Here is a 26,126-nt window from a genome sequence, read left to right as displayed (position 1 = left end):
CTGGGCCCATAACCTGTTAGTAGATTTAGACTTATACTTTTTGTCTCTCTGCAGCAGAACAGTGACTATACTCAGCAGTTCAAGTTTAGCTATTCATCACACCATTTTTTATTAGATGCACACAGGTCAAGAGACTTAAGGACAGAGAGAGAAGGGGCGTGACTCCAACGGTCTTATACCCCAGGTAATGACATCACAATCATGTGCTACAGCGCTATCCAATGAACACAGTAGTAGTCACAGCTACTTACACAAACAATATTACAGTATTACATGGAGTCATACAATATACATGTCTCTGTATGTTATACCTCAACAAAGGGGCAGGCAGAAATAGGGCTCAGAACCAGGCGATCCGTCAAACAGGCAAACAAATCCGATCAGGGGGCAGGCAGGAAACTCGAGGTCCGATAACAGGCAGGCAGGGTCAAAACCGGGCAGAAAAGATAACTAGGCAAATAAGATAGGAAACACTGGAGAGCTTGGCAAAACACACAAGACAATCTGGCAGAGGACAAGTGGGAGTGAGGTGGTATATATACTGTGGAGTTAATGAGGGAATGAGTAGTATGTGAGGGGAAGGGCTGGGTAGACCAGGTGAGGGGAGTGAGCTTATTGTAAGAGCCTGGAGGAAAGCGGGATCTGAAATGACAGGAAAGTTATGATGTGCAAAAACAACTATAAATGTGTCGAACCAGTAGAGCACGCTCGTGAACTGTTAGCGCCGGAGCCTCACTGCGGGGAAACTGTGGCGTGCATAATTGCTCCGCATTTGCGCATAAGATGAGGCCCCCTGCGCAAGATGAGGCCCTACGCACTGCGCGTGTTCTGCGTGTCGGTAGGGGAGGCCCTGAGTAAGGGCCTTAAAGATGAAAGAATAATGACCTGGCTCCCTTCTGAGAGAGCGGATTAGTGTAAGGTCAGCAGGAATTTCTTAAAACGATTAATATTGATTAGTGACATGTATTCAATTTTAAAATGTTATGAGAAAAACAATTTTTTTTTGGAAAATTAAAGAATTTCTTTCTTTTATTAAACATATTTTATAATTAATCTGTCAATCTGTGTCCACCCTTTAATAAGCCTCTGCCTGAGTTACACAATTGGTAGGTGGAGAGTTGGAGTTTCCCTATTGATTGTTGTTTCTAATTGAAAAGAAGCAAACAGTCCTATGAACCTCTTTTAGGGGGCTTTTACAGCAGTTCCAGTTCCACTGACTGACGCTTATTTTACACCTCCCTATCTCTTTCCTTGTGTATCTTCCTTCATTATAGCTCAGACGTGAGATACACTGGATTACTTGTCTTGGACACAGGGAATGGACCCACAAACCTTGGGGCCAATTTCTTGGAGGCGACATAAAGAGTTAGGTGGAGAGCCAGACCTTCTAGCCCGTTCTGTAGAGGGGAGCAGCCCTGCGATGCACGTCTGCTACAGCCTTCATCCGGGCTGAGTAGGGCCTGGTGAGCAGCGGCCCAGATCCGGCGGCAGCGTCTAATCATGGCATGAGCTGATGGCCCCGTTACCTCTCCTTCGTTGGCTGAAAACAGCGGGGGCTGGTAGCCATTGGCACAATGGAAGGGAGAGAGACCAGTGGCCGCTGTGGGGAGAATGTTATGGGCAAACTCAACCCATGTGAGGTGGTCGCTCCAGGTGGCCTGGTTCTGGGAGACAAGACACGTAGAGTAGTCTCCAGTTCCTGGTTCAAGCGCTCCGACAGTCCATTAGAGTGGTGCCTAAGAGCCGACAAAACTCCTTCCAGAATGCGGAAACAAACTGTGGACCCTTGTTGGAAACAATATCACTAGGAAAACCATGGATCTTGAATACCTGGTTCATCATGACCTCTGCGGTACCCTTGGCAGAGGGAAGCTTGGTTAGGGGGATGAAATTAGCCATCTTGGAGAACCGGTCCACCACTCTCAGGACCGTAGTATTGCCTTTGGATGGTGGGAGTCCTGTCACAAAGTCCATGGAAATGTCTGACCAGGGACGTTGGGGAACAGGCAGCGGCTGAAGCAAGCCCATCTGGACCTGAGGTCCCATTACGGGCACACACAGGACAGGCTGCTACGTACTCCGCCACCTCCGTCTTCATGGCTGGCCACCAGAACCGCTGTTTGATCATAAACATGGATCGTTTAACACCAGGATGGCACGTGAGCAAAGACGTGTGAGCCCAGTGGATTACCTTGGAGCGAAGAGACACGGGACAAACAACAGGTTTCTTAGGCACTCGCTAGGTGCCGGGCTCACAACATTAGCTTGCTTCACGTCTGATTCTATTTGCCAAGAAAACGCTCCATCCACACGGTTCAGTGGAAGGATGGTTTTGGGTTCTAGGGCAAGTGGTTCTGGGTCGCAAAGGCGAGACAGAGCATCAGGCTTCCGGTTCTGGGACCCGGGATGAAAAGAGAGCGTACAGTGGAACCTACTAAAAAATAATGTCCACCTGGCCTGGCAAGAGTTGAGGCGTTTAGCTTTTCTAATGTATTCCAGGTTTTTATGGTCTGTCCAGACTAAGAAAGGCTGCTCTGCCCCCTCTAACCAGTTCCTCCATTCCTCGAGGGCCGCGTTGACTGCTAACAGTTCTTTATTTCCCACATCCTAGTTCTTTTCAGCTGTCAACTTACGCGACAGGTAGGCACACGGGTGCATCTTGTTGTCTTCCACGGATCTTTGAGACAACACCGCTCCCTCATTAGAAGCGTCGACCTCGACCACAAACTGGCGCTGGGGATCCGGAATGGTGAATCTTTCCCTGAGACGCTGGAAGGCGACGTCAGCCTGGGGAGTCCATTTGAAGGGAACCTTTGAAGAAGTAAGAACATGCAGAGGGGCCGCAACAGAACAGAAGTTTCTAATAAACTTCCTATAGAAGTTTGCAAATCCTAAAAACTGCTGAACCTTTTTTCTAGAGTCTGGTGTTGGCCAATTGGACACCGCACTGACCTTGGCAGGTTCCATCTGTACCTGATTAGGTGAGATTATGTATCCTAAGAAGGGCCGTCTCTGTTTTGAACTCACATTTTTCTGTCTTAACGTACAAATGGTTCTCAAGCAGTTTCTGCAGAACCTGACGGACATGGTTAACCTGGGTTTTAGGGTCTGGGGAGAAAATCAAGATATCATCAAGATACACAAAAACTGAAATATTCAAACTCCCGCAAAACTTAGTTCACAAAAGCTTGAAAAACAGCTGGTGCATTGCACAGTCCAAAAGGCATCACTAAATATTGAACTCCGTCTTCCACTCAACCCCGTCTTCCACTCATCCCCCTTTCTTATTCTAACCAAGTGGTATGCGTTTCTCAAGTCCAACTTTGTGAATACCTTGGCAGTTTGAAGCAGTTTGAAGGCAGAGGACATGAGTGGCAGTGGGTAGCGGTTCTTCACGGTGATGTAATTGAGAGGACTGTAGTCTATGCAGGGTCTCAGTGACCCATCTTTCTTCCCTACGAAGAAATAACCTGCCCCGGCTGGTGAGGATGAGGGGCGAATAATCCCTGTCTTGAGTGAGGAGGAAATGTAGTCGTCCATTGCTGCTCTCTCCGGTCCTGAGATGGAATATAGTCTCCCTCTGGGGATGGGGGCTCCCGCTAGAAGGTCAATGGGGCAGTCGAAAGATCGGTGGGGAGGTAGCGACATGGCTTTAGATTTATTAAAAACGTCCCTTAAATCATGGTAGCATGGTGGTACCTTCAGCAGATCAGGATGATCTACAGCATTTCCAGCATTTTCAATCTGTGCATGAGCAGCTCGTGAATGTTTATATCTATTATTACAATCCTCCCCCCACTCCTTAATGTTCCCGTAGCGCCAGTCAATGTAGGGGTTGTGGATCTTTAGCCATGGGAAACCCAAAATCACCGGGTGCTGAGCAGATTCGAAAATGTGAAATTGCATTGTTTCTGTGTGGTCCTTATTTACAGTGATCTGAATAGGTTCTGTGCATTGGGTAACTGTGAACAAAAGGCGGCCGTCTAAGGCACTTGCGTTAAAGGGGCGAGAAAGAGGGACAGTTTTTACCTGCAGCTGTTGCACTATGCCCCAGTCCATTAGGCTTTCGTCAGCCCCTGAGTCTATTAATACCCCTTGGTCAATGGCCTGATTATTAATGGAGAGGTTTACCTGGGTTACGGGACGAGGAGGAAACAGCAGCCCTCCCGCAGACGGCGCTGCCTCTCCTCCAGAGAAAGCCTGGTTCTACCCAGCTGCATGGGTTCCTCCTAAGCAAGCGGAGGCGCTGTCCTCCGGTGGTCCGAAGTCGTGGACTGGAAGGACCTTCCTGGTAGGAGGATTCTCATAGGGAATCCCTGGGGACTGGGAGGACGGACACCTGTGCGCCGGCGCTCCCTCTCCCGAAGTCGGTTGTCGACCCGGATGGACACAGAGATGAGGGACTCTAGGTCCCTTGGCACCTTCAGAGGAGCCAGCTGGTCCTTTATCGGATCTGAAAGCCCAGTTATGAAAGCGTGGCGGAGCGCCGGAGTGTTCCACCCGCTTTGCTGACGCATCTGCAGAAGTCTTCTGCTGGCTTCTGTGGCAGGTAATGTGTGGTCGAGTATGCGGCTCATGGTGTCTGTGAAGTCGGACAATGAATAACAGATCTCAGAGTATCTAGACCATTCTGCGGTAGCCCAGGCTGCAGCTCTCCCCGTTAAATGGGACACGATGAATGCCACCCTTGCATGGTCTGATGAAAATGCTCCTGGGTTGTGTTGGAAATGCAGTTCGCACTGCACAAGGAAGGCTCTGCAGTTATTGGAGTCTCTAGAGAATATCCCCGGGAGAGCCAGACGCAATGATGAGGAGGCAGCTGGGATCGATTTGGGAGTGTCAGCAGGATTCTCGGCTGGAGAGGAGTCAGCAGTGGGCGACATCACCGGAGGAGCAGTCTGCAGATGAGCGATTAATTGATGCATGTGCGCTGTCAACTGTTGTATCTGTGAAGTGATGGAGTCTTGAAGCTCGGCCTGACATCCTGCAAGTACTTTGACTCCTTGGCTGATTGAGCCTAACTGCTCCTCAAGCTCGTAGATCTTGACGCCTTGGGCTGACAGAGCAGCGTGAAGTGTCTTTGTGTCGGCTGAGTCCATTGTCGCCAGTTCGTTCTGTCACAAACTTGAAAACACAAGGTAGTAGGACTCAAATGCACGATCCCAGGAGACAGAGGTAAAGTATGAGAAAAATACTTTATTTCCAATAACAGATCACAAAAAAGGATCTACGCTCTTGACGAGGTGAAAAAGGTTCAAAAACAATTCCCTCAGAATGAGGATCAAAACTAATTATCAGAAAAATAGGGCAACTAAGAATGTCAGAAAGTATAAACAGAAAATCACTCACAAAATGAGGAACAAAACTTACTAGAAAAATTCGGGAGCATGAATCAGGCTTGAAACAAGAGGAAAAACGCTGGTACGCTGGCTACTGACATGAAGACAGGACAAGAGGAACTGGCACAAGACAAGGGGAGGCTGGGGAATTTAAACATGAGGTAACTGGGCACAGGTGGAAACAATCAGGGGTGGGGATAACACTGATGAGGGCAGGCACACACACAAGATAGGCTTCTCAATTCTTAAATTTCCCCTCCTCGTCTCCCCTCCTCGACTCCTATCCTCGAGACTTAGTCCCGCCCACAGGAGATGCGAGCGGAGGACTGAGGAGGGGAACCGAGGAGAGAGGAGTGGAAGCAGCAGGCGGTTAGAGAAATGAGAACTCCTCTCCTCTGAGCGGTCATTTTAAAGAGACGTCCATTAATGATGACAGGAGGCACAGCAGCCCTCTGTCTGATGGACAGATGTGTTCATGACGACTTATATATTTACTTTTAATTCATTCACAGTGCGGTATAATGAGACAATAACAGGCGACAGATGCGGACATATACACACACACATATATTTATATAAATATATATAATTTAAAGTATGAGAGCACTCTCATAATAACGTAACACAATCAGAGACTGGATATATCCCCCCCTCTCTCTGGTCGCTGAAATGGGAATTTAAATTACGGGCCAAAAGTTGTATTTACAAGTATTAAAAGTAAGCAGAGGACACCAAACCAACTGAGACCCGTCTGTCCGCCGCATCTACGCACTGTGCAACACACACACTGTACCACACACACTTACAGCTCCTAAAGCATAATCAGGCTACAGCCGTTGTGTATTTTATTATGTGAAGCACTAAATGGTCTTAGAAAAATATCAACTCTTTGTTTGTAGATATCTACTAAACTACAGCATACAAATTGTAGCTCCCTCCAGTAAATGACACGAGGCTGAGGTCTTGATTAAATACGGGGTTTATTCTTGTGGGACCTTTTCCAACCCGTGAGAACTGGGTTATAAGACAGAAAAATATAAAAGGTAAACAACAAATAAATATGTAATATATGCATATGTCATCACTGTTAATGCCGCCAATTAAACAATAAACGGCGCACATATCCCACACAGCAAGTAGCACAAGCTAACAATAGCATGTAGCACAAGCTAGCGCATGGCATACATACATACACACACAAACCTGCAGCTCAACCACACACAATTACACAAACAACCAGCACGAAACGTACCTCGCAGGCTGCTAGTCACCTAGAGGGGCTGATAACTTTATATGCATTTTTTCTTTGGTTTCCTTAGTTTTCCTTTAACGTCTTGCGTTGCTCTGCCTTTGCAACTATCCAGTGCATCGATTAAACAGGTGTAACACAAAACACAGCAGATTAGTTCCGCCTCTAAATGTTGCACATAAAAAAGATAGGAACCAAAAATACATGGACGTGGAAACAAAAGAACACAGAAAGTGAAGACAGTTACACAAATAAAGAGAGTAATGTAGGCCTGTAATACTGAGTGATATATATTATACACACTGCTCTGCTTTCTGCACGGACCCCACAGCTGTTCTCTCTGGAAACATCGCGTCGCGATGAAAGCAGTTTCTAAAATAATATCCAGGGGATGCATGCAGAGCTGTCATTGGCTGAAATAAGTCCGGCCGTGCGTCACGCCTCCACCGTTCCCGGAAATGCATCCGCGGAGGAGCCGTGGAGGAACCATAAGTGTATCCTCGGTTAGAGCTCCTCCAGAGAGCCTCCTCGACGCTCGATGCTCGGTCCTCGATGTGCATTTAGAGAAATGAGATGTCCTTCAACATGGCGCGCTGAAATCAATTTCCGGGTCACTCCCGGAGGACCGAGGAGTCGAGGAGGGAAAATTTAAGAATTGAGAAGCCTCTAAGGATAGGGAGTCAAGGGACCTGGAATGAGACACAAAGGGTGAGAACCAAAATAAAACAGGAAGTGGGAGACAAGACAAAAATGACTTAGCAAAACATGACTAAACTAACATTTTTGACGAGACCCAACAGTTGGAGGAGCCTGCGACTTAAGTTTTTCATTGCCATATCTACACTGTAGCTACTGTGCACTTGACAATAAAGCCTTGAAATCTTCTACGTTATCCTTCTGGAAGTAGCAATGAGAAGACAGGTACACTGTGGTCATAAAGGGATGGACATGCAACAATACTTCAATGATTGTACTCATTTGGTACCCAGGGGGCCAAACTATGCCAATCAAATATCCCCCACACCATTACACCATCCCCACCAGCCTGAACCCTTGATACAAGGCCGGATGGATCCATGTTTTCAGGAAGGGATAGTGGTGGTCTAATGGATAGTGAGGTGGGCTGAAGTAATTGTAATTGGTAATTGTAAGTCGCTTTGGATAAAAGCGTCAGCTAAATGAAATGTAATGTAATGTTTTCATGTGGTTTAAGCCAAATTCTGATCCTACCGTCCGAATGTTTCAGCAGAAATCGAGACTCATCAGACCAGGCAACATTTTTCCTATCTTCTATTGTCCAGTTTCGGTGAGCCCGCGAAAATAGCAGCTTCAGTTTCCTGTTCTTATCTGACAGGAGGGGCACCCGGTGGGGTCTTCTGCTGCTGTAGCCCATCTGCTTGAAGGTTCCATGTGTTGTGCACTCAGAGATGGTCTTCTGCATGGTAGAGATGGTTGTGTGTGAAAATCACAGTAGATCAGCAGTTTCTGAAATACTCAGACCAGCCTGTCTGGCACCAAAAGACAAAAATAATCTTAACATCCTGTGGGAATTCTGAGCAGACATGCCTTGTTTTTTGACTGATATGTACCATCCAGTAAAACTTTATTGTAGATAGTTAATTATTAGCAAATGGTTATCAACCGTTTCCTCTTGCACCTTATCCATGAGAGCTGTTATGACCTAATATATCATCCATTGGTGTCAAATACTAAGAGGACTCCATAAAAAGAGAGAGAGGTGGTGGGGGCAGTTGTGAGGACTTAAACCCTGGTGTAAATTGTGCTTGTCATTCTGCATGCAATCTGAGACTCAGTGAATGCATTGTTCTTCTTTTGTTTTAATCAGAACTTTTACCACTTGCATTATAGCAGTCATTTTAGTGACACTAAAGCGTGTATTAGCAGGTTTAGTCAACTGATTTCCTCGCAGTAATTCCATTCAAATCTATCCGTGGAACTCCTGTGCTGTTTGTTTGGACATGGGGAAAAGCTGCAGAGTTAACAAGCTCTGCATTCTGTGTGTGCTCTTAGCCCTGGTCTCAATAGCAACCATCATCACGTTGTGGACTATTGCCCTGACAGGAGGAGACAATGATGACGGGACAGCTCCTTGGGACAGGTAGGACATCCGACAAAATGTTTGACAAAGCTGTCTCATCAAAGGATATTAAAAAGTAATAAACAATTTGCTGAAAGTTAAGTGCATGCAGATGGAAAGATCACATTGGCTTCCCACATGCTGCCACACAACATGAATGAGAATTTGTTTTTAAACAATCTTGGTTCATATTGATCCCTGTTGGAGCAAGACAGACTCTTATTTAAATAAAAGCTAACATTCAAAATAAACATTGTGTAATAAGTATCAGTGTTTCTCAATCACTGTAAGTCAAAAAAACACATCAAGTGAAAAAGTAACTGTCTCTTCTTCTCCATCTTCTATATCCCCGAGATCAACATTACTTTACTGTGCTCACAGCTCATTTCCTCTGAAATGAATGCGGTGTGTAGGCGCAAACACAATAGTGGTGGCTTAAAGCCCACCTCTGCTCCGCGCCGTCCTTTAGATGAGCCTGGTCAGATTGATAAAAGAGGGAGTTCAACACACCGGCATAAAGTTATAACAATAATCTGATTTTAATGGTAAAAAACACCAATACAAGTTTACAGAGTACTCCGGACTCCCAGTTCTACTGCTGTGCGATGCAGGTATCGGGACCAGCCAGTCAGAAACAGGGGGCCTTTTGCATGACTACACAACAGTATATATGGATATATTTTGAGGTGGAGATCCACTTCTTATCTTCCACCGGACCCAACTCCTTTAATTTCCCAGGGAAGGTTTCACACAAACTATTCTTTTAAAACAATCAAACATTGTACACAGATATATTGGTGCTTGGGATTATTCCCAGCAAGGAACCTTGAAAAAAGAACATGTGTGTGTGTTAGTGAGGGAAAGTGTATGTGTGTGTGTGTGTGTGTGCATGCTGGTAAGCAGAGGCCTATGTGTGTGTGCATGCTGATATCTGGGTTAAGGAGTTTATGTGTGTGTGCTGCATGGAGACAGGAGGTGTATGTGTGTGTGTCAGGGTCTCTGGGTCATGGAGTGTAAGTAAGAAGGTTTAGATATATAGGATTACTTTAAACAGTCCCAAATAATACATGTTCACTTCAATACAGTTCAAGATAATACCTGTTTACTTTAATACAGTTTAGAACAATATCTGGGTGCTTTAGGTGTAATCTTATGTTCTTACTGACATTTGTTAATGTAACTATCTAATAGTGAGGGCACTATAAATAAAATGTATATGGTTTATAGTGTCTATTGGCAACAGTACATACAGTATGTAGAGTGCAGTTGTGGCGCCTCCCCCCCCTTCCTCACCGGTAGAAAGCGTATTTAATTCTTCAGATAGAGATTCTCTTAATAAAACTTCACTAAGTGTGTTTAAATATACAATACTGTTTAATATATAAAATCAGAACCATTATTACAGTATGTTAATTTCCCCTCTCTCGTCTGGGGTAGGCCTACTCAGAAAAGCACCCCAGTAAGTGCAGCAGCCAACCAATCGCTGACCGTTGCTACCCGAAAACTATGCAAGCAAAACATACATTCAGCCAATCAGCGCCCTCACATCTGATGGCCAAGGGGCGACAAATTCAGCACCCAAAGCAGTCTGTGCGTGTGAATACTTTGACTTCTGCAGACTCTGGACTTCAGTCCCAGTTTATACAGTATAAACTATGTCCAGGACAAGGTGTTTGGAAGTTTTGATTCATAGTTCAAGCGCTTTGAGCACCAGGAAAAACGCTATAAGATGTATTATTTTTATTATAGTTAACCACACTGAAGATTATGGAGGTATACCACACTACACATCTAATTACATCTAATTAAATAATTGGAGGAGTTGTTTGTAAGGTCAGTTCTAGTCAGTCAGCAGCCTTTGTAAGCCTATCTACAACCAGTCAGTGAATCTCCCTGCAGAGCCAGTCAGATACTTTGAATCTGTTGATTAGGCTTCTCATATTTTTAAGCCTTAATTTGTCTCCCCCCACCCAACATCACTAGAAGTTATCCTTTAAGGGGTTATTTTTCAAAATGTTCTTTCGGGGAGCATACCCCCGGACCCCAATTAGTGGCCTTCATGTATCTTTCATTGTGAGATATGTTATTCTTCACTTCATTAACATGGTTTAGTTACATTTGTAATTACATTTCACTGGGTTATTAGTGTTTAATGCACCCTTGGACGAAGGAACAATCTACTAATTTACACTACACCTTAACTTTAGTTGGGTTAATGAACACTAAAATACATCATTAACGGTAGTGGAATTGTGTTTGTTGTATGTCAGTTTGTGTATATTGCATGACTTTGTTCTTGCTCAAAGCATATGATTTGGATTTCTGATGTGTTCTGTTGGGACACCAAATACAGGAATCAGTCCAATGCAATGTGAGACTCTCCAGATGTGTGATGATGATGATGATGATGATAGTGGATTACAATGTGCTGTTAATTTGTTCCATTTCACTCACTGCTACTTTAGGGACAGGATATTAAGCCCAAAACAAAGAAAGTCAACACAAAATCGTGTTTAGTTAAAAATTACTTTATAAGTAATCTTATTTTTTCCCCCTCAGCTATCGTCTCCCCACTGCGTTGGTCCCTGCCTACTACAACGTCACCCTTTGGCCTCGGTTCATCTGTGACCCGATAACTGGCCTCTACATCTTTACAGGTAATGAACATTACTAAAACCAATTATTGTGCTTGTGTAGCTGAGGTTTCTGTTTTCTTCTTTTACAATGACTTTTAAAATAAAGCAGCCATTTAGAAGCCAGTGGTTGGTGTTGGCTCACTGCAGGTTAACCGTTACAGGTCAGTGGTTATCCATTGTTGTAGCACCCCATTATTCTGACATCCTGTTCTTCACAAAACAAACACACATAGCCCAAAAGGCCTTTTGCACTAGAACCGCCAACGGGTACATTTTACCCGCAGCTGTTTTTTGATTGTATGTAACTTTTTTTCAATAACATATTAAAGTCTCCCAGTCCGTGACTTTTCCTGAAAGTGTGTTATGTATCACCCTCTGTTGTTAACAATTGTCAATATGAAGTCAGATTGAAAAAATCGGCAAAAAAAAGGCCATTTATACCTATTTCCGCCCAGCGGGTCATATTTACCTCATAGAAAAGGTAGCGTAAACATGAAGTGTTGCTATAGCAACGCATTTTGTCTACTGCGGTTCCTTATAGATTGAGAGAGAGAGATAGATAGATAGATAGTTATAGATAGTGTAAGATCTTGGAGAATACAAGATCTTAGATGACTGACGTAATGCATGTGTGCAGGTTACGTGCCAGTTGAATAAAGATGGACACTCGGAATGAGAGAAGTAGTCCGCGTCGTCTGTTTATGTAGACAATTATATGTCCATAGAACAGAACATTACAGATGGATCGATAGATAGTTATAGATAGAGAGATTTGTACCTAAACAAAACACAAGTCTAATACCAAGCGTTTAAATTAGCACTCTTAGGGATATTTTATACTTAATGTTATCTGCACAAACTATATCATATGAAAAGCTGAGAGTCCACAGATTCTATTGGTATACGTTTCATCCCTGTGCGATCAAAACTCACTGTTCTGTATGATAAATAAAAGAACATTGTACCTTGAAAATCAATAGCGGTACATTTTACCCGTTGGCGGTTTTAGGTATACAGCGACCTCTGGTGGTTCTAGTGTTAAGATACACAATTTACCCAAGAATGGGTCTGCAGAGAGAATGGGTCTGCAGAGAGAATGGGTCTGTAGAGAGAATGGGTCTGCAGAGAGAACGGGTCTGTAGAGAGAATGGGTCTGTAGAGAGAATGGGTCTGCAGAGAGAATGGGTCTGCAGAGAGAACGGGTCTGCAGAGAGAATGGGTCTGCAGAGAGAATGGGTCTGCAGAGAGAATGGGTCTGTAGAGAGAATGGGTCTGTAGAGAGAATGGGTCTGCAGAGAGAATGGGTCTGTAGAGAGAACGGGTCTGCAGAGAGAATGGGTCTGCAGAGAGAATGGGTCTGTAGAGAGAATGGGTCTGCAGAGAGAACGGGTCTGTAGAGAGAATGGGTCTGTAGAGAGAATGGGTCTGCAGAGAGAATGGGTCTGCAGAGAGAACGGGTCTGCAGAGAGAATGGGTCTGCAGAGAGAATGGGTCTGCAGAGAGAATGGGTCTGTAGAGAGAATGGGTCTGCAGAGAGAATGGGTCTGTAGAGAGAATGGGTCTGCAGAGAGAATAGGTCTGCAGAGAGAATGGGTCTGCAGAGAGAATGGGTCTGCAGAGAGAACGGGTCTGCAGAGAGAACGGGTCTGCAGAGAGAACGGGTCTGCAGAGAGAACGGGTCTGCAGAGAGAACGGGTCTGCAGAGAGAATGGGTCTGCAGAGAGAACGGGTCTGCAGAGAGAATGGGTCTGTAGAGAGAATGGGTCTGTAGAGAGAATGGGTCTGCAGAGAGAATGGGTCTGCAGAGAGAATGGGTCTGCAGAGAGAATGGGTCTGCAGAGAGAATGGGTCTGCAGAGAGAATGGGTCTGCAGAGAGAATGGGTCTGCAGAGAGAATGGGTCTGCAGAGAGAATGGGTCTGCAGAGAGAACGGGTCTGCAGAGAGAACGGGTCTGTAGAGAGAATGGGTCTGCAGAGAGAATGGGTCTGTAGAGAGAATGGGTCTGCAGAGAGAATGGGTCTGCAGAGAGAATGGGTCTGCAGAGAGAATGGGTCTGCAGAGAGAATGGGTCTGTAGAGAGAATGGGTCTGCAGAGAGAATGGGTCTGCAGAGAGAATGGGTCTGCAGAGAGAACGGGTCTGCAGAGAGAACGGGTCTGCAGAGAGAACGGGTCTGTAGAGAGAATGGGTCTGTAGAGAGAATGGGTCTGTAGAGAGAATGGGTCTGTAGAGAGAATGGGTCTGTAGAGAGAATGGGTCTGTAGAGAGAACGGGTCTGTAGAGAGAATGGGTCTGTAGAGAGAATGGGTCTGCAGAGAGAATGGGTCTGCAGAGAGAATGGGTCTGCAGAGAGAATGGGTCTGCAGAGAGAATGGGTCTGCAGAGAGAATGGGTCTGCAGAGAGAATGGGTCTGCAGAGAGAATGGGTCTGCAGAGAGAATGGGTCTGCAGAGAGAACGGGTCTGCAGAGAGAATGGGTCTGCAGAGAGAATGGGTCTGCAGAGAGAATTTCGCCGCGATCCCCAACTGTCTGTTATCAGCCTGCAGCCAGGGAGGAGAGATCAGCAGAGCTGCCTGCACTGAGTGTGTGAGGAAGTCCGTGGATTGGTCAATTTGGACCAATCAGCGGGGGCTTAACGTAACGGCTCCGCGGACGTAACGTAACGGCTCCACGGATTGGTCCATTTCGTTCCGGGGACGACATGACATCATGATGTACCAGGAAGAATCAAATGGACAGTGACGTATCTCCAACGAGGCGTTTTGGGGAGGTATTTTCTGTGTTAGAGTTTTAATCGCTACAGGGTGTACTTTGAGGGTTTTGACTCGGCACACCATTTACATGCATAAAAACCTTCATAACACACAAGGGGACGGGTAACAACCGGAAAAGCATGACATGTCACCTTTAACCTGTTGAGCCCTGAGCCTGTTTTTCAGGCCTCAGGCTCGAAAATGACATTCCTAGAACAATTGACTAAATCTTCACTTCTAAAAGGGGTATATTAATAAAAAAAATTCTCAAAGCAATGATAAACCTGTGAGTTGGATGTAGAAAAGTCAGAATCAATATAGATTTTTTTTATTTTAAAGTAAATTCAGATTGAACATAGTAAAACAATTTAAATTATAGTGTCCGTCCAAAAAAAACATTACTTATAGTGAAAACCACCCTTGAATGATTGATTAGTAGACTAAAAGATTTAGGAATCCAAACTATAACATATAATAAGTACCCTGTATCAAGATTTATGCAAAACAAGTGATATTTTACCTTTTTAGAGAGATTTAGAAAAAAAAAAACACTTCTGAGGTCATTTGGGTGCATTTTCCATGTCTCTGGCCCCGCTATCGGTTAATAAACTGCAGAGCTCGCTAACTAAGCCAGCTGTCACTAACCTGTCGGTTAGTAGCCAGCAGGGCTCGCTACAGAAGCCTGCTGTTTTTAAACTATCGGTTAATAAACTGCAGAGCTCGCGGCATTTCTCTGTCCCAGATATACCTCCTACACACGCTCATAATGAGCCCATGAGCGCCGTTATAATGCCTCGTGTGGACAGCAATGCAAACACCTCCACTCATCCCCTGAGCGTGTAAGCACCGCATGATGAGAGCCGGAGTGAAACGCAGCGTGTGGAGGCTCCCTCAGATCCTCAGCTATGGTTTAAGCTCGGTGATTGGATTGTTTAGCCGCAATGCACGTTGGGATATGGTGTTTATGTGATATGAAATCCGAAAAACATAAAAAAAAAAAATTTTAAAAATACTTTATTCCGACTGTGCTTGCTTTTCTCTTTGAAAGTCATCACATAACGGCATTGTAATACACGGTTCGGCTTCCTTATTTATAGAGCCCTGATTAGAAGACTTCTGGACAAAGTGGAAGAACTGCCGTCTAAACTGAATATGTGACGTGGATCATAATCAGGGGTGCACATAACTGTTTTGCCCAGGTTCTCAAAGGAGCACCTGGAGATGTTGCTTGGTGCGCATCCTTAAAACGAAATAAACCGGACCTTTTGAGGGGTAGGCCTACTTGACTTTATGAACAGGGGGGGGGGGGGAGGTGCGCTAGTAAGCACAATCATGAACTGTTCGCCGGTAACTGTGCGCAGCACATAAAGCAGACCCTTCACGCGATAGTGAGGGGTAGAGCGAGGGATCGCAGATGCCGTCGCGCTCGCGCACGGATTAAACAAATTCAACCTAAATGGCGCGCAAATTATACTTTGGCGGCCGTTAATATACCTGGGCGGCCCGCCCAAGTAAAGTCTATGTGTGGGAAACCCTGCCATCTTACCAGTTCTTAGGCAACTCGCAAATATCTCTCTCTCTCTCTAAAGGAAGTCACTTTACAGACGCTACATCTTGTATCGCATCTGTCAAGCCTGCGTTTTCATAAATTGGAAGAAGATCTGTCCTCTTCCCTCTCAGACAATCATTTATCTGGGAGTGGAATTAAACTCAGCCAGCATGAGAGCTCTTCTCCGGCGTGTCAGACCCCGCAGAGTGATGACAGCCCTCTCCATGATGCAGCTGCTCAGCATGACGTCAGCTGGTCACGTGGTGATCCCCCTGGGTCTCCCCCACAGGAGGAGTCTCCAGAGGTGGTTCATTCGCCTGCGCATCGACCCCTTGCGTCAGAGGTAAATGTGCTGGATCTGCTCTCCGGTTTGGGAAGTATTCCAGCACTTCGCAATGTTGCTGTACAATCAGACATGTGTTGATTCACACAGACAACAGGCCACGGCAGCCTACCTCAATCGCCAGGGAGGAGTACGATCTGCGCAGCTTCTGAACGCAGCCAGGCGGCTGCTGTTCTGGGCGCGCAAACACGTTGCTCTCCATCAAAGCAATGTATGTAGGATCACCCCCCTCTGGGGATAGACGGCCGTGGCCCAGGGTGCTGTTATACGGTTTTCCCACCAGTTCCGCTGACCCCTCGGTTCCCGGACCGAGTGCGGGAGAAGCAGCTATCAGCAGTCCTGATAGCCCCGAAGCGCACGGGAGCGTCCTGGTTTCCATGCCTACAGCATACGCTGTCAGGCAGACCGTGGGAAGTTCCGTGGTGCGGGGACGCTCTCTCCCAGGCGGAGGGAGCGATCAGCAGCCACCCAGCCGTTTTCTGCGAGGAGTACGGAGACTTCGGGCAGCCTCTATCTGCACAACAGCTGTCACACTGGCTGTGTGAGTCTGTGTCGCAGGCGTATGTCTCCTCTGGAGTGGATCCCCCGGGGAACATCAGTGCGGAGGAATTTCCTCCTTCACGACTTTGTACAGAGGAATGTCAGTGGAAGACATTTGCACTGCTGCATCTTGGTCTTCCCCCTGTTCATTTACTCAATTGTATTTGAGGGTATTAGCTTTGTTCGTTATTCTCGCGTCCAGGAGAGAAGCTTAGGATAAATGAGACCAATGGAGTCTCTGGCATAAGGTTGAAATGGGTACTTTAATTAAAATGGCGCGGTAATGTTACAAGCAGAATATATGGTTCAGAGAGAGAGAGAGAGAGAGAGAAGCTACAGCTCCCTCTCGCAGTCGCAGCCGTGAAGAAGAGGCTCCAAAAAGCTCCGTCACCTGACTATATATCTCATTTAGCTCCTCCTCTTCAATGGCGGCTGTGGCGTAATATTCCGCCCTCCTTTCACCAATGTCCGATATCGCACATAACAGAGGTTTTTGACATTGTACATTCAATACATAACTAAACACGCCTTTTCTCCTCATATTCTCTTTAATGACTTTTCATTTATTGCATTTTAACGGCTGAAATCGTTACTTTCCGTAAAACCTGAAGTCAAGCTACTGTTGGTATTTCAGAGATCCCTTCCGGAATAGCTTTTCAAAATAAACTTTAACCACAGGCGAAAGCTAACCGGAAGTATTTTCATAATAAAACAGTTATACAATGACTGTATGATTTCTAACAATCGCTCCTTACAGACCCTTTAGGTCTAAACATAAAAGTGTTCCCTTGTGCTTAACTTCTAGTGTTAACATTCAATATCACTTTTCAAAATAGCAGCAATGGCTTAGTATCAAACATTTCTTACTCCCTGTTACGACCCTGGGTCGTTATGTTGTTTGTGTGCAGGTATTTCCTTCCTCCTCCTGTGTCTGTATGAGTGAACAGGTGGTGCCCGGTAGCTGATTGGAGGCCCTTGACAGGCTGATTGGTGATTGGTCCACCTGGTGAGACGGGAGGATATTTAACTGCAGCCGTGCAGTTCCTCGGCCGCTCTCACTGACTCCGCTTCTCCTACTCTCAACGCGGCGCCTTTTGTATATTCTGTTCTGTGGTGCTGAGAGCGCACCTTGATAACATTTTGTCCTTCTCCTCTGGCTACGGGCCAGTGTCACGTTACCTGTCTTTGCAAGACAGATGTATGGTCTTCGGAGTGCAAACCCCTTTTGTTTTTTTTCCCCGTTTGGACTGATCGTTTTCTCCTGTTTACGTTAGTGTAGGTAAGAAGCTTGTATATTTATTTTTTTCTCTTGGTTAGGTACGATTTTGAGTTGTAAGGTTTGTTTTCTTTTTAGTTGGTTTTGCTACTCCTGTTTGTTTTTGTATGTTTTTTTGGTAAATACATTTACCAAACGCTTTCTCTGACTCGGTGTCCGTGTCTTGGGAGTGGGAAGAGTGGGGGAGAGTGCACATTTTGTGCTGCGCCTAGGTTCCCCTAGACCTGGGCGTAACACTCCCTCCTTTCACATAAATCGTTCTCATACCACATTCAATGTTAAGGCACTTGTTTTTTACAAAGTATAAAAGAAACAAACTATTTTAGAATAGCACAAGGTAAAAAATAATACACCATCTCGGAATAGTATAAGGTAATAGAAAATACTCCATTTTAGCATTGTAGATGGTTCTTCATTCAAATGATATCATTTGAAATATCACTGGTTTGGACCTTTAGAAGTATCACATCATTTGGACATTCTTTGAACAATCTCATCATTGAACATCCATATCATTTTAAACAATATCATCATTTACATCCATCTCTGTATATGGGGGTGGGTCGTCTTGTTCTGCTAGCATTTGTAACTGTTTCCTTATGAGAAATGTACCCTCCCTCCTTTCATACCTTTTAAGATATGAAAGTAATATGTTCTCTAGCAGAGGCCGTCGTGATCAATCAACACATCCTCACTCCCAGGTCGGCCTATGTTGACGTTATGTCAAGTTCCCTGTCGGCTTTTTCCAACGCAAGGGGGGGGGGCCTTAGCGTCCATTTTCAACGCAAGGGGGGGGCCCTTAGCGTCCATTTTCAGCTTTCCGGGATGTCCATATGCTTCTATAGACGCTCATGGAAGCACGGCATTCGTTTGTGTCGGCTGCCCTTAAAGGCAATGTGAGCGTCCATTCTCATTGGATAACGGAGAATTGTACACCCGGAAGTAAGTATTCCCCTTACTGTCGATTGATTTTACAGTGATATCTGCACTACTCATCGACTAAAAAACACCAGATTATCCTTGTTAATTACACAACATTGATTGGTTTAAATTGTGTGCAATGCTTTTGTATTTTTCCCCTTCGATTCGGAGAAACAAATATGTTTTCGGATTAAAGGATGGCAGAAGACACTACACTACCCAGAATCCCCAGCTATCGTTTGGACTACACCATGTGCTCTGTTTGACGTCACGTGATCTTCAAATGTCTCCCTGAAGAAAAAAAAAACATGGCCGAACTTCGTTTTATTCTCGATGGAAAATGCCTATTTTAAAGTTAGTTTGGCCATTAAAATGCGTTTTGATGTCATTTGATGCGGGAAATATGAGTTGTTATTTCAGATTATGTGTGCAGTGGATGTACATGATCTTTAGTTTGTTAGTTATTACGAAGATTACTTCAGGAAATTGCGTCCATAACGTTTTCATTGTTACCAAGGTGGTTGCTAGGGACGCTGCTATCGATATTATTTCTGTTATGTTGTGTAACTGTTTAATGGTGTTATCTTTATTGATACCCCCTTCCCCGTCAATGTATAGTGTTGGTCCACAGCGAAAACATATTAGTTTAACAAAATCCGCATCTAAAGATAGCCTACGTTATTTTCCCCTGTGCAATTCCAGTCTCACATCTCACAGCACATCGTCATGAACAAATAACGGAAACAGACCGAAAACATTGAAAAAAAATACAATAATACTTTATTCCGAGTGTGCTTGCTTTTCTCTTTGGAAGTCATCACATAACGGTATTGTAATACACGGTTCGGCTGCATTAAATATTACATATCTGCCGTAGTTCTGTATTTATAGAGCCCTGATGAGAAGACTTCTAGACAAACATGAGGAACTGAAAACGTGACGTGGATCATAAATATATCAGCCATTAAACAACATCTTACATTTCTTTTCACACAATACGTCTCCTTGCAGTATCAACACTAATTCGGCTGACTTTTATATTTGATCCAATTGGTAGATAGGCTGTATTTACACCATAAAGGTGCACAGCTGATATAAAGGGACACCTAGTGGTTAAAGCATGTTATTGAATTTCATTATTTTTATCATTAGATATTAATAGGATCCCTATAAAGTATATTCATTATTCTCTACTAATAGTTCATTAAAGACTCTATATAATGACTATTTTGCACATCCCTTTCAAGATTTCAAGATTTTCTAAGGTTTATTGACATATCATATAGGCCTACACAACTATGGTGTAGTTCTGCACTGAATGAAAAACTTGGGTCGCAGGTTCCTCAATAGTGCATTACAAGACATCTATCAATATTTGTGCGTACCTCCAGCAATGTTAACTATGTTGAAGCACTTATTTTAACTGATATTATACATAATGTATTATACTCTTATAAGATGTATGTAGATATTTCATCTCCGACCTTGTCAGGTATTGAACAATCAATAAATAAAGAACACAGAATTGTTGAATATAAAACACAGAATTTGTGTGATTATACTAAATTATTTACAAATAAACACCACTGCATATTTAACTGTTACACATGCTGATGTAACGCAAATGTTCCAACTTGAGATCAATAAAGTATATCTTATCTTAAGCTGATCGATGGCTACTGCCATATTTGCAAAATGTGCCTCTGAACCTTGACAAGTGCATGTTTCAGGCTTATCAATTAATGTAATGTTATCAATTAACAACAGGGGTCACAAATATAAGACCAGCTGTTAAATAAAGCTCTTCTGACCTTAGCTGGCATGTGTGTATATATATATATTAATGCTGCCCATTATGGGCACAAGCAATTTTCACCCATTTATTAATTATATGTTTTAAATGTGAGTGTTTCCTATCCCCTAAACCTCCAGGGATGTACACAGTTTAATACTGGCAACTTCTTATTATGGGAAATACGAAAACGTCTTTTAAAACTACAACTCCCAGTAGAGACGTGCCATAGATACAGAACATGTTGCGAAACAGAATAGCCAGCATTTGTAGTTCTGGGGACAGGGTGGGGGAGGGGGGACGCGGTGGACCCGTTCAAATCCAGTTTTGGACAGTCTGCGTGGTTCCATCCCATTTCAAGTGCTGTTCGAGGCTCGGCGTAACCCTCGGAGCACACTCTCCAATCACAGAGCTTGAGGACTATCACGGGGTTTGTCAAACAGAGCACATGGTGTAGTCCAAACGATAGCTGGGGATTCTGGGTAGTGTAGTGTCTTCTGCCATCCTTTACTCCGAAAAAACATTTGTTTCTCCGAATCGAAGGGGAAAAATACAAAAGCATTGCACACAATTTAAACCAATCAATGTTGTGTAATTAACAAGGATAATCTGGTGTTTTTTAGTCGATGAGTAGTGCAGATATCACTGTAAAATCAATCGACAGTAAGGGGAATACTTACTTCCGGGTGTACAATTCTCCGTTATCCAATGAGAATGGACATTGCCTTTAAGGGCAGCCGACACAAACGAATGCCGTGCTTCCATGAGCGTCTATAGAAGCATATGGACATCCCGGAAAGCTGAAAATGGACGCTAAGGGCCCCCCCCTTGCGTTGAAAATGGACGCTAAGGCCCCCCCACTTGCGTTGGAAAAAGCCGACAGGGAACTTGACATAACGTCAACATAGGCCGACCTGGGAGTGAGGATGTGTTGGATCAATCGGTGCGTTAGGACATGGAATGCAACTGCGACATCTAGGCCTCCCCTGGGCGCCCCTATGCTATCCTTGTACACTGTGGAGCCTAAACTCCCCCTGGGACTGGTCTCTTTGGGGTGTTTCGCCATGTTGATTAACTGATCCGCTGTCATTGGTAATGCATATAAAACATCACTGGCTGTACTAGTGTACAGGTCCCAGTCCAATCCTGTGGCAAGACTGAGTACAAGGTTTTAGTTCCACGATACCACCAAACATCTACTCTGGGATACGGCATTCTAGACAGTCATTTCTGGGAGAAGATTTTGGTCAGTTACAGCAGTTGTAGAATTTCATCACTTAAAAGTTCCTACTACAGTACCTTTGGGTGGTCTGTTCTAATGCAATGATAAAGTCCCTGAAATGGTGTGAAAACCGGTGGGTGCTGAGCATGTGATAATTACTCCCTCGTTTATCAAGGATTTTAAAAACAGAAGTCATTTCATTAATGGTTTGTAGTTCAATTCAGGAATTTTCACTTATGGCGAATATGTTTCTACTTTAAATAACATCTCTAAATTTCAGGTCATCACTGGTTAAATGGATGAGCATTAGGAGGTGGTGGCACTTGTCTTTTAAAACTCATAGTCTGGTGCCGTGCGCTCCCTGTGTAGCTGCAAGTAAGATTTAAAACATCTGCAGGGTGGGTTGAGCGACCCCTTCTCCCTGAACGATATTGGTTGTCAAAAATATGCACCATTACAATGAGTGATCCATGCATGCATCTATGCATCTATTACTCCCAATTATATTGCTTTTTTCAAAATTAAAATATGCAATCGCTCTTTGCCCAGTACCTTTTTAAAACTCTACATCTTGGACGACAAACAAATGTTGTTTCCACCTTAACAGTTCTCCTGAAGTAATATCCATGCTACAATGGTGAAATCAATACTCTAGATTGGAATACTTTCTTTGGCTTGGTTCTAGCTCTACCTTTAACATTTTCCATACAAATAAAGATTTGTCTGCTCTTATAGAGTGGTTACTAAAACTATCCCTTTATACTGTACTGTAGATCAATATTGTAACAAATTAAATCTACCAAATTTGCACATGAATAAGAATCTCTTAAAGAATAATTTGTTTACATGATGAAAAGATTGAAGAATATGTTCTACTCTGTACTCCTAAGTCCAAAACACCCACTGCTTAAAGTATGGTGAATATTTCCATCATGTTCCCCCCTTTATCCCACAGTGTGTTTTAGGATGATTTTCTCATTTTACTTTAATAGTTTCCTCTTTATTACTTTATACATTTACCAATTGATTAATTCATGGCTAATACATATTTTTATTTCCTTTCTTCTCGTTTGTGAATAAGTGTGTTTATGTGTAAACTCACTCACTCCCGTTTTCCTTTTCTCCCCCTCTGGTTGTCAAGCCACGACCCCCTCACATTTTGCTAGACCATGCCAACTCCTCTGGTTCTGTCTTCTCCTCAGTCCATCCGCTCTTGAATCCTTCCGCTGTAACTCTTTTCAGTGGCCCAACTGCTTTGCATTTCATCTCCTCCTTTACAGTCTCTTCGCTGTTGCATGGAGGGCGTATTCCGCTCTCATGTCCCACACTCTGCTCTTGTGCCAAATCTCGTGGCTCAGCTTGGAACTTCATGTCCTGTCTGAGGGACCGATGAGAGTATGCCTCTTTATGTCAGCATGCTGTTTTGGTTCTGGATGCCTCAGGTGGAGATAGTTCTGGATGCAGTCTCGTCATTGTTGGTTCAGCTCTGGTTCTCTGTCTGTTCGATGGAGGAGGAGGAGTCTCCTGTGGTGAGGTAATTTGTCTGCTTGGAAGATGGGGTCGTAGCGGTCTGACAGGCAGAGAGAGAGAGAGAGATCTCGGGACGCATTACCTATAGTTAATTCTAACACACTGAGGTAAAATAAATCCAATCTTTTCCACTCTATTTTCCTAATCTTACCATCTGTCTTAGATGTTAAATGTCATCTAAACACAATTAATGTCTACTAATAATTTTACCATATCCCTAAACAATGTTTTCACCCACTGTAACATGTTTACTCCAATTAACTCTTTAAGGAAACCATTTTCTTCTATAAATTGAAATACCTACATGTTTCAAGCACCACATATTTCACACACTATAAAAGAACGTTCCCATATTTTCTCCATCATTTTAAATCTCACTGTTATTTAGAACATAAGTAACTTTTGTGACTAGACATATCTGCAATGTCGCCACAATCTGCTGGGGAATTTTGTTCATAGAGTGTTGTATATACAAAGCTGTACTCGTGGGTTTGTAGCCTGTTTCTACTGTAATCATTTTCAATAATTGTGCTCAGGTCACCGGTCGGTTATTCATAAACTTAACAGGGGGTGTTTCTGGTACAGACTAAAACATGGATCCAGTGTATTTGGAGATTCCCCTAATCTGTAAATCCCCATCACTTACATATCCCGATCACTTAAACCCATCTCATCATTTGATACAAGAACTGCATATATGGGGGGTGAATCATCTTGATTGTAACCGCCTCACCTTTGGGACCGAGTATTTCTAAGTCCTCCTCTTGTTGCTCAGCTGATCTTTTGGCTCTAGGGATAAGTGAAACTCTCTGAAACACAGCTGGAGTTTTGTTAGTGATGTGGGCATTCTCTATGAGTGGACTAATGGATCCATGTCTTACTTGATATTGTACTCCCCATCCAACCAGAAAGGTGCCAAGTGTAATGAGCACAATCAACAATGCTATTCTGACTCTTATCCCTAGGGGACCCCACAATAGCTTTGGCTTTGTTCTTGACATCATCTCTATTTTCTCCATGGTTGTGTCAGTTACAGAATTTAAATGAGTACTATAATAACGTATACAAAAATGTGACTCTTTTTCAGGTGTAAAACTAAATAGGTTTTCACTTTAGTGTACTATCTATAGACAATTCGTCTTTTGAGCTGTTTCTATCTTATTCTTATTTCTATTTATTGTTTTGTTCCAGCTCTGCCAAATCAGTCCTAACTCCCAATAATGTTCTGGAAGTTGCCAGTGAAGGGTGACAATGTGTGAGGTGGTGTCAATTTGCTCCTTTGTCTTTACCTTTAAACCGGAGCGCGTGTGAAGTTCGTTACAACTTCTCACGGTTCCGTCCACCGGGGATCAGCTCACTGTCTTTTGTGAACTTTCACCCTCACCCAATCACCTGGCCGAACAGGAGTCTCTTCTGGTATCTCTGTAGCTTTCCTAGCCTGTGTAGACAAAACTTGGATAATATTACTCAGAGTTCTGACATATGCATTACTTCTATTCGTCTAATATCTAAAACTGGACCACTCCCTCCTTGGAGGAGGCCCAAGCGTCGGCATACCTTTTGTCGTTATGAGACCTATTGTTGACTACATGTTATTATTTATTAACTACAACGTCACTGAAATCAATATATCTGTATAATCATGACACTCCCTCCTTTGAGCAGAACATGCTCAATTAATATTGCAAAGATTACCCTATTCTGAACAGGACATGGAAAACCCATAACGTTGCATTAAATAAATATAAATTCTCCGTGTACCCACAAGGCGTACACAAATATCGTATGATGTATGGCTTTCTGATGGTATAAATGCATATTCACTAAATATCTGCCATTAGCACAACAATTAGTTTACTTGTTGTTTCAATAATGGCTTTTGTCCTGGTATTATGCATCATTGTTGCTGCAAAAAACAATACCCCTAGTGTCGCTAATGCGTCTCAATAATTCTAGGATTAGAGGATTGGTTGATACTGCTGAACCAACATATGATAAAATAATATTTCTCTAAACTTAGAGGGAAAATACGAACTATTCTCACAGAGGGTGACATGCAGGAGAACATGAAGGGCTGGTGCCCCTCACTCAAAATGAGATATTGCCTTACGCACTACATTATAAATCAGTAAAGTCAAAACTGATTCTTGAAACAGTTGTAAAAACCCTACAACTTCTTCATCCAAGCTCTCAATCAGTGTTATGTTATTCAGTTTCCAGCTCATGCCTTAAAACAGATACTTCAGACCGATTATAAAATTGTGTTTATGAGAAAAATGTAATCTGACTCCATAAATCACATAATTGTTTGACTAAAAACTATACTTCCACTAACAATAAATGAAGTTCCCCTTTAAACACAGCCCCGGTCTTCTGACGGGGTCTGTCTATGTACTGGCTGGGAAATGTTGTGCCAGTCTCTGTCGCTCCATCCCTGTTCTCCCGCTAACAGTCACTGCCCGTCCACACAGCGGCGTGCGTTGAAAGCTTCACCATTCACTTTGAAGGGGGTGACGTCACTTTTTGCTGAACTGCATTGTGGGAAGCGACACGGAGCTTTGCTGGCGTGGCTCGCTGCAAAAGTTGAGCAATGTTCAACTTTTGAAGCCTCGGCAGAAGCCTCAGCCAATCGAATCATATGCCAGTACAAGCTCTAGCCAATCAAACCGCTGCTTGTGTGTCAGGGACGGGAGATTCATGTGATTGGTTGTTGGTCGAGTTTCAGACACGCAAGATCTCTTCCGGAATAGCTTTTCAAAATAAACTTTAACCACAGGCGAAAGCTAACCGGAAGTATTTTCATAATAAAACAGTTATAAAATTACTGTATGTTTAAACTATCTTATATCATTAAATATTGATTTTAATTTCTAACAA

General features: G+C 43.7%; 1 protein-coding gene across 1 annotated transcript in view; it reads left to right on the top strand.

Moving 5' to 3' along the window:
- Positions 1–8,567: 8,567 nt before the first annotated feature.
- The window catches only part of LOC117553272 (aminopeptidase Ey), a 152,876-nt gene continuing 135,317 nt past the window's right edge, over positions 8,568–26,126 (top strand). Inside the window, exons 1-2 of the mRNA XM_034227145.1 lie at positions 8,568–8,707; positions 11,246–11,343. Coding sequence (XP_034083036.1) covers positions 8,568–8,707; positions 11,246–11,343 — 238 coding nt within the window. The remainder of the gene's footprint in view (positions 8,708–11,245; positions 11,344–26,126) is intronic.

This window comes from Gymnodraco acuticeps, unplaced genomic scaffold, assembly GCF_902827175.1.
Source record: "Gymnodraco acuticeps unplaced genomic scaffold, fGymAcu1.1, whole genome shotgun sequence".
NCBI classification, from domain to species: domain Eukaryota; kingdom Metazoa; phylum Chordata; class Actinopteri; order Perciformes; family Bathydraconidae; genus Gymnodraco; species Gymnodraco acuticeps.
This window is presented reverse-complemented; position numbering and strand designations above follow the sequence as displayed.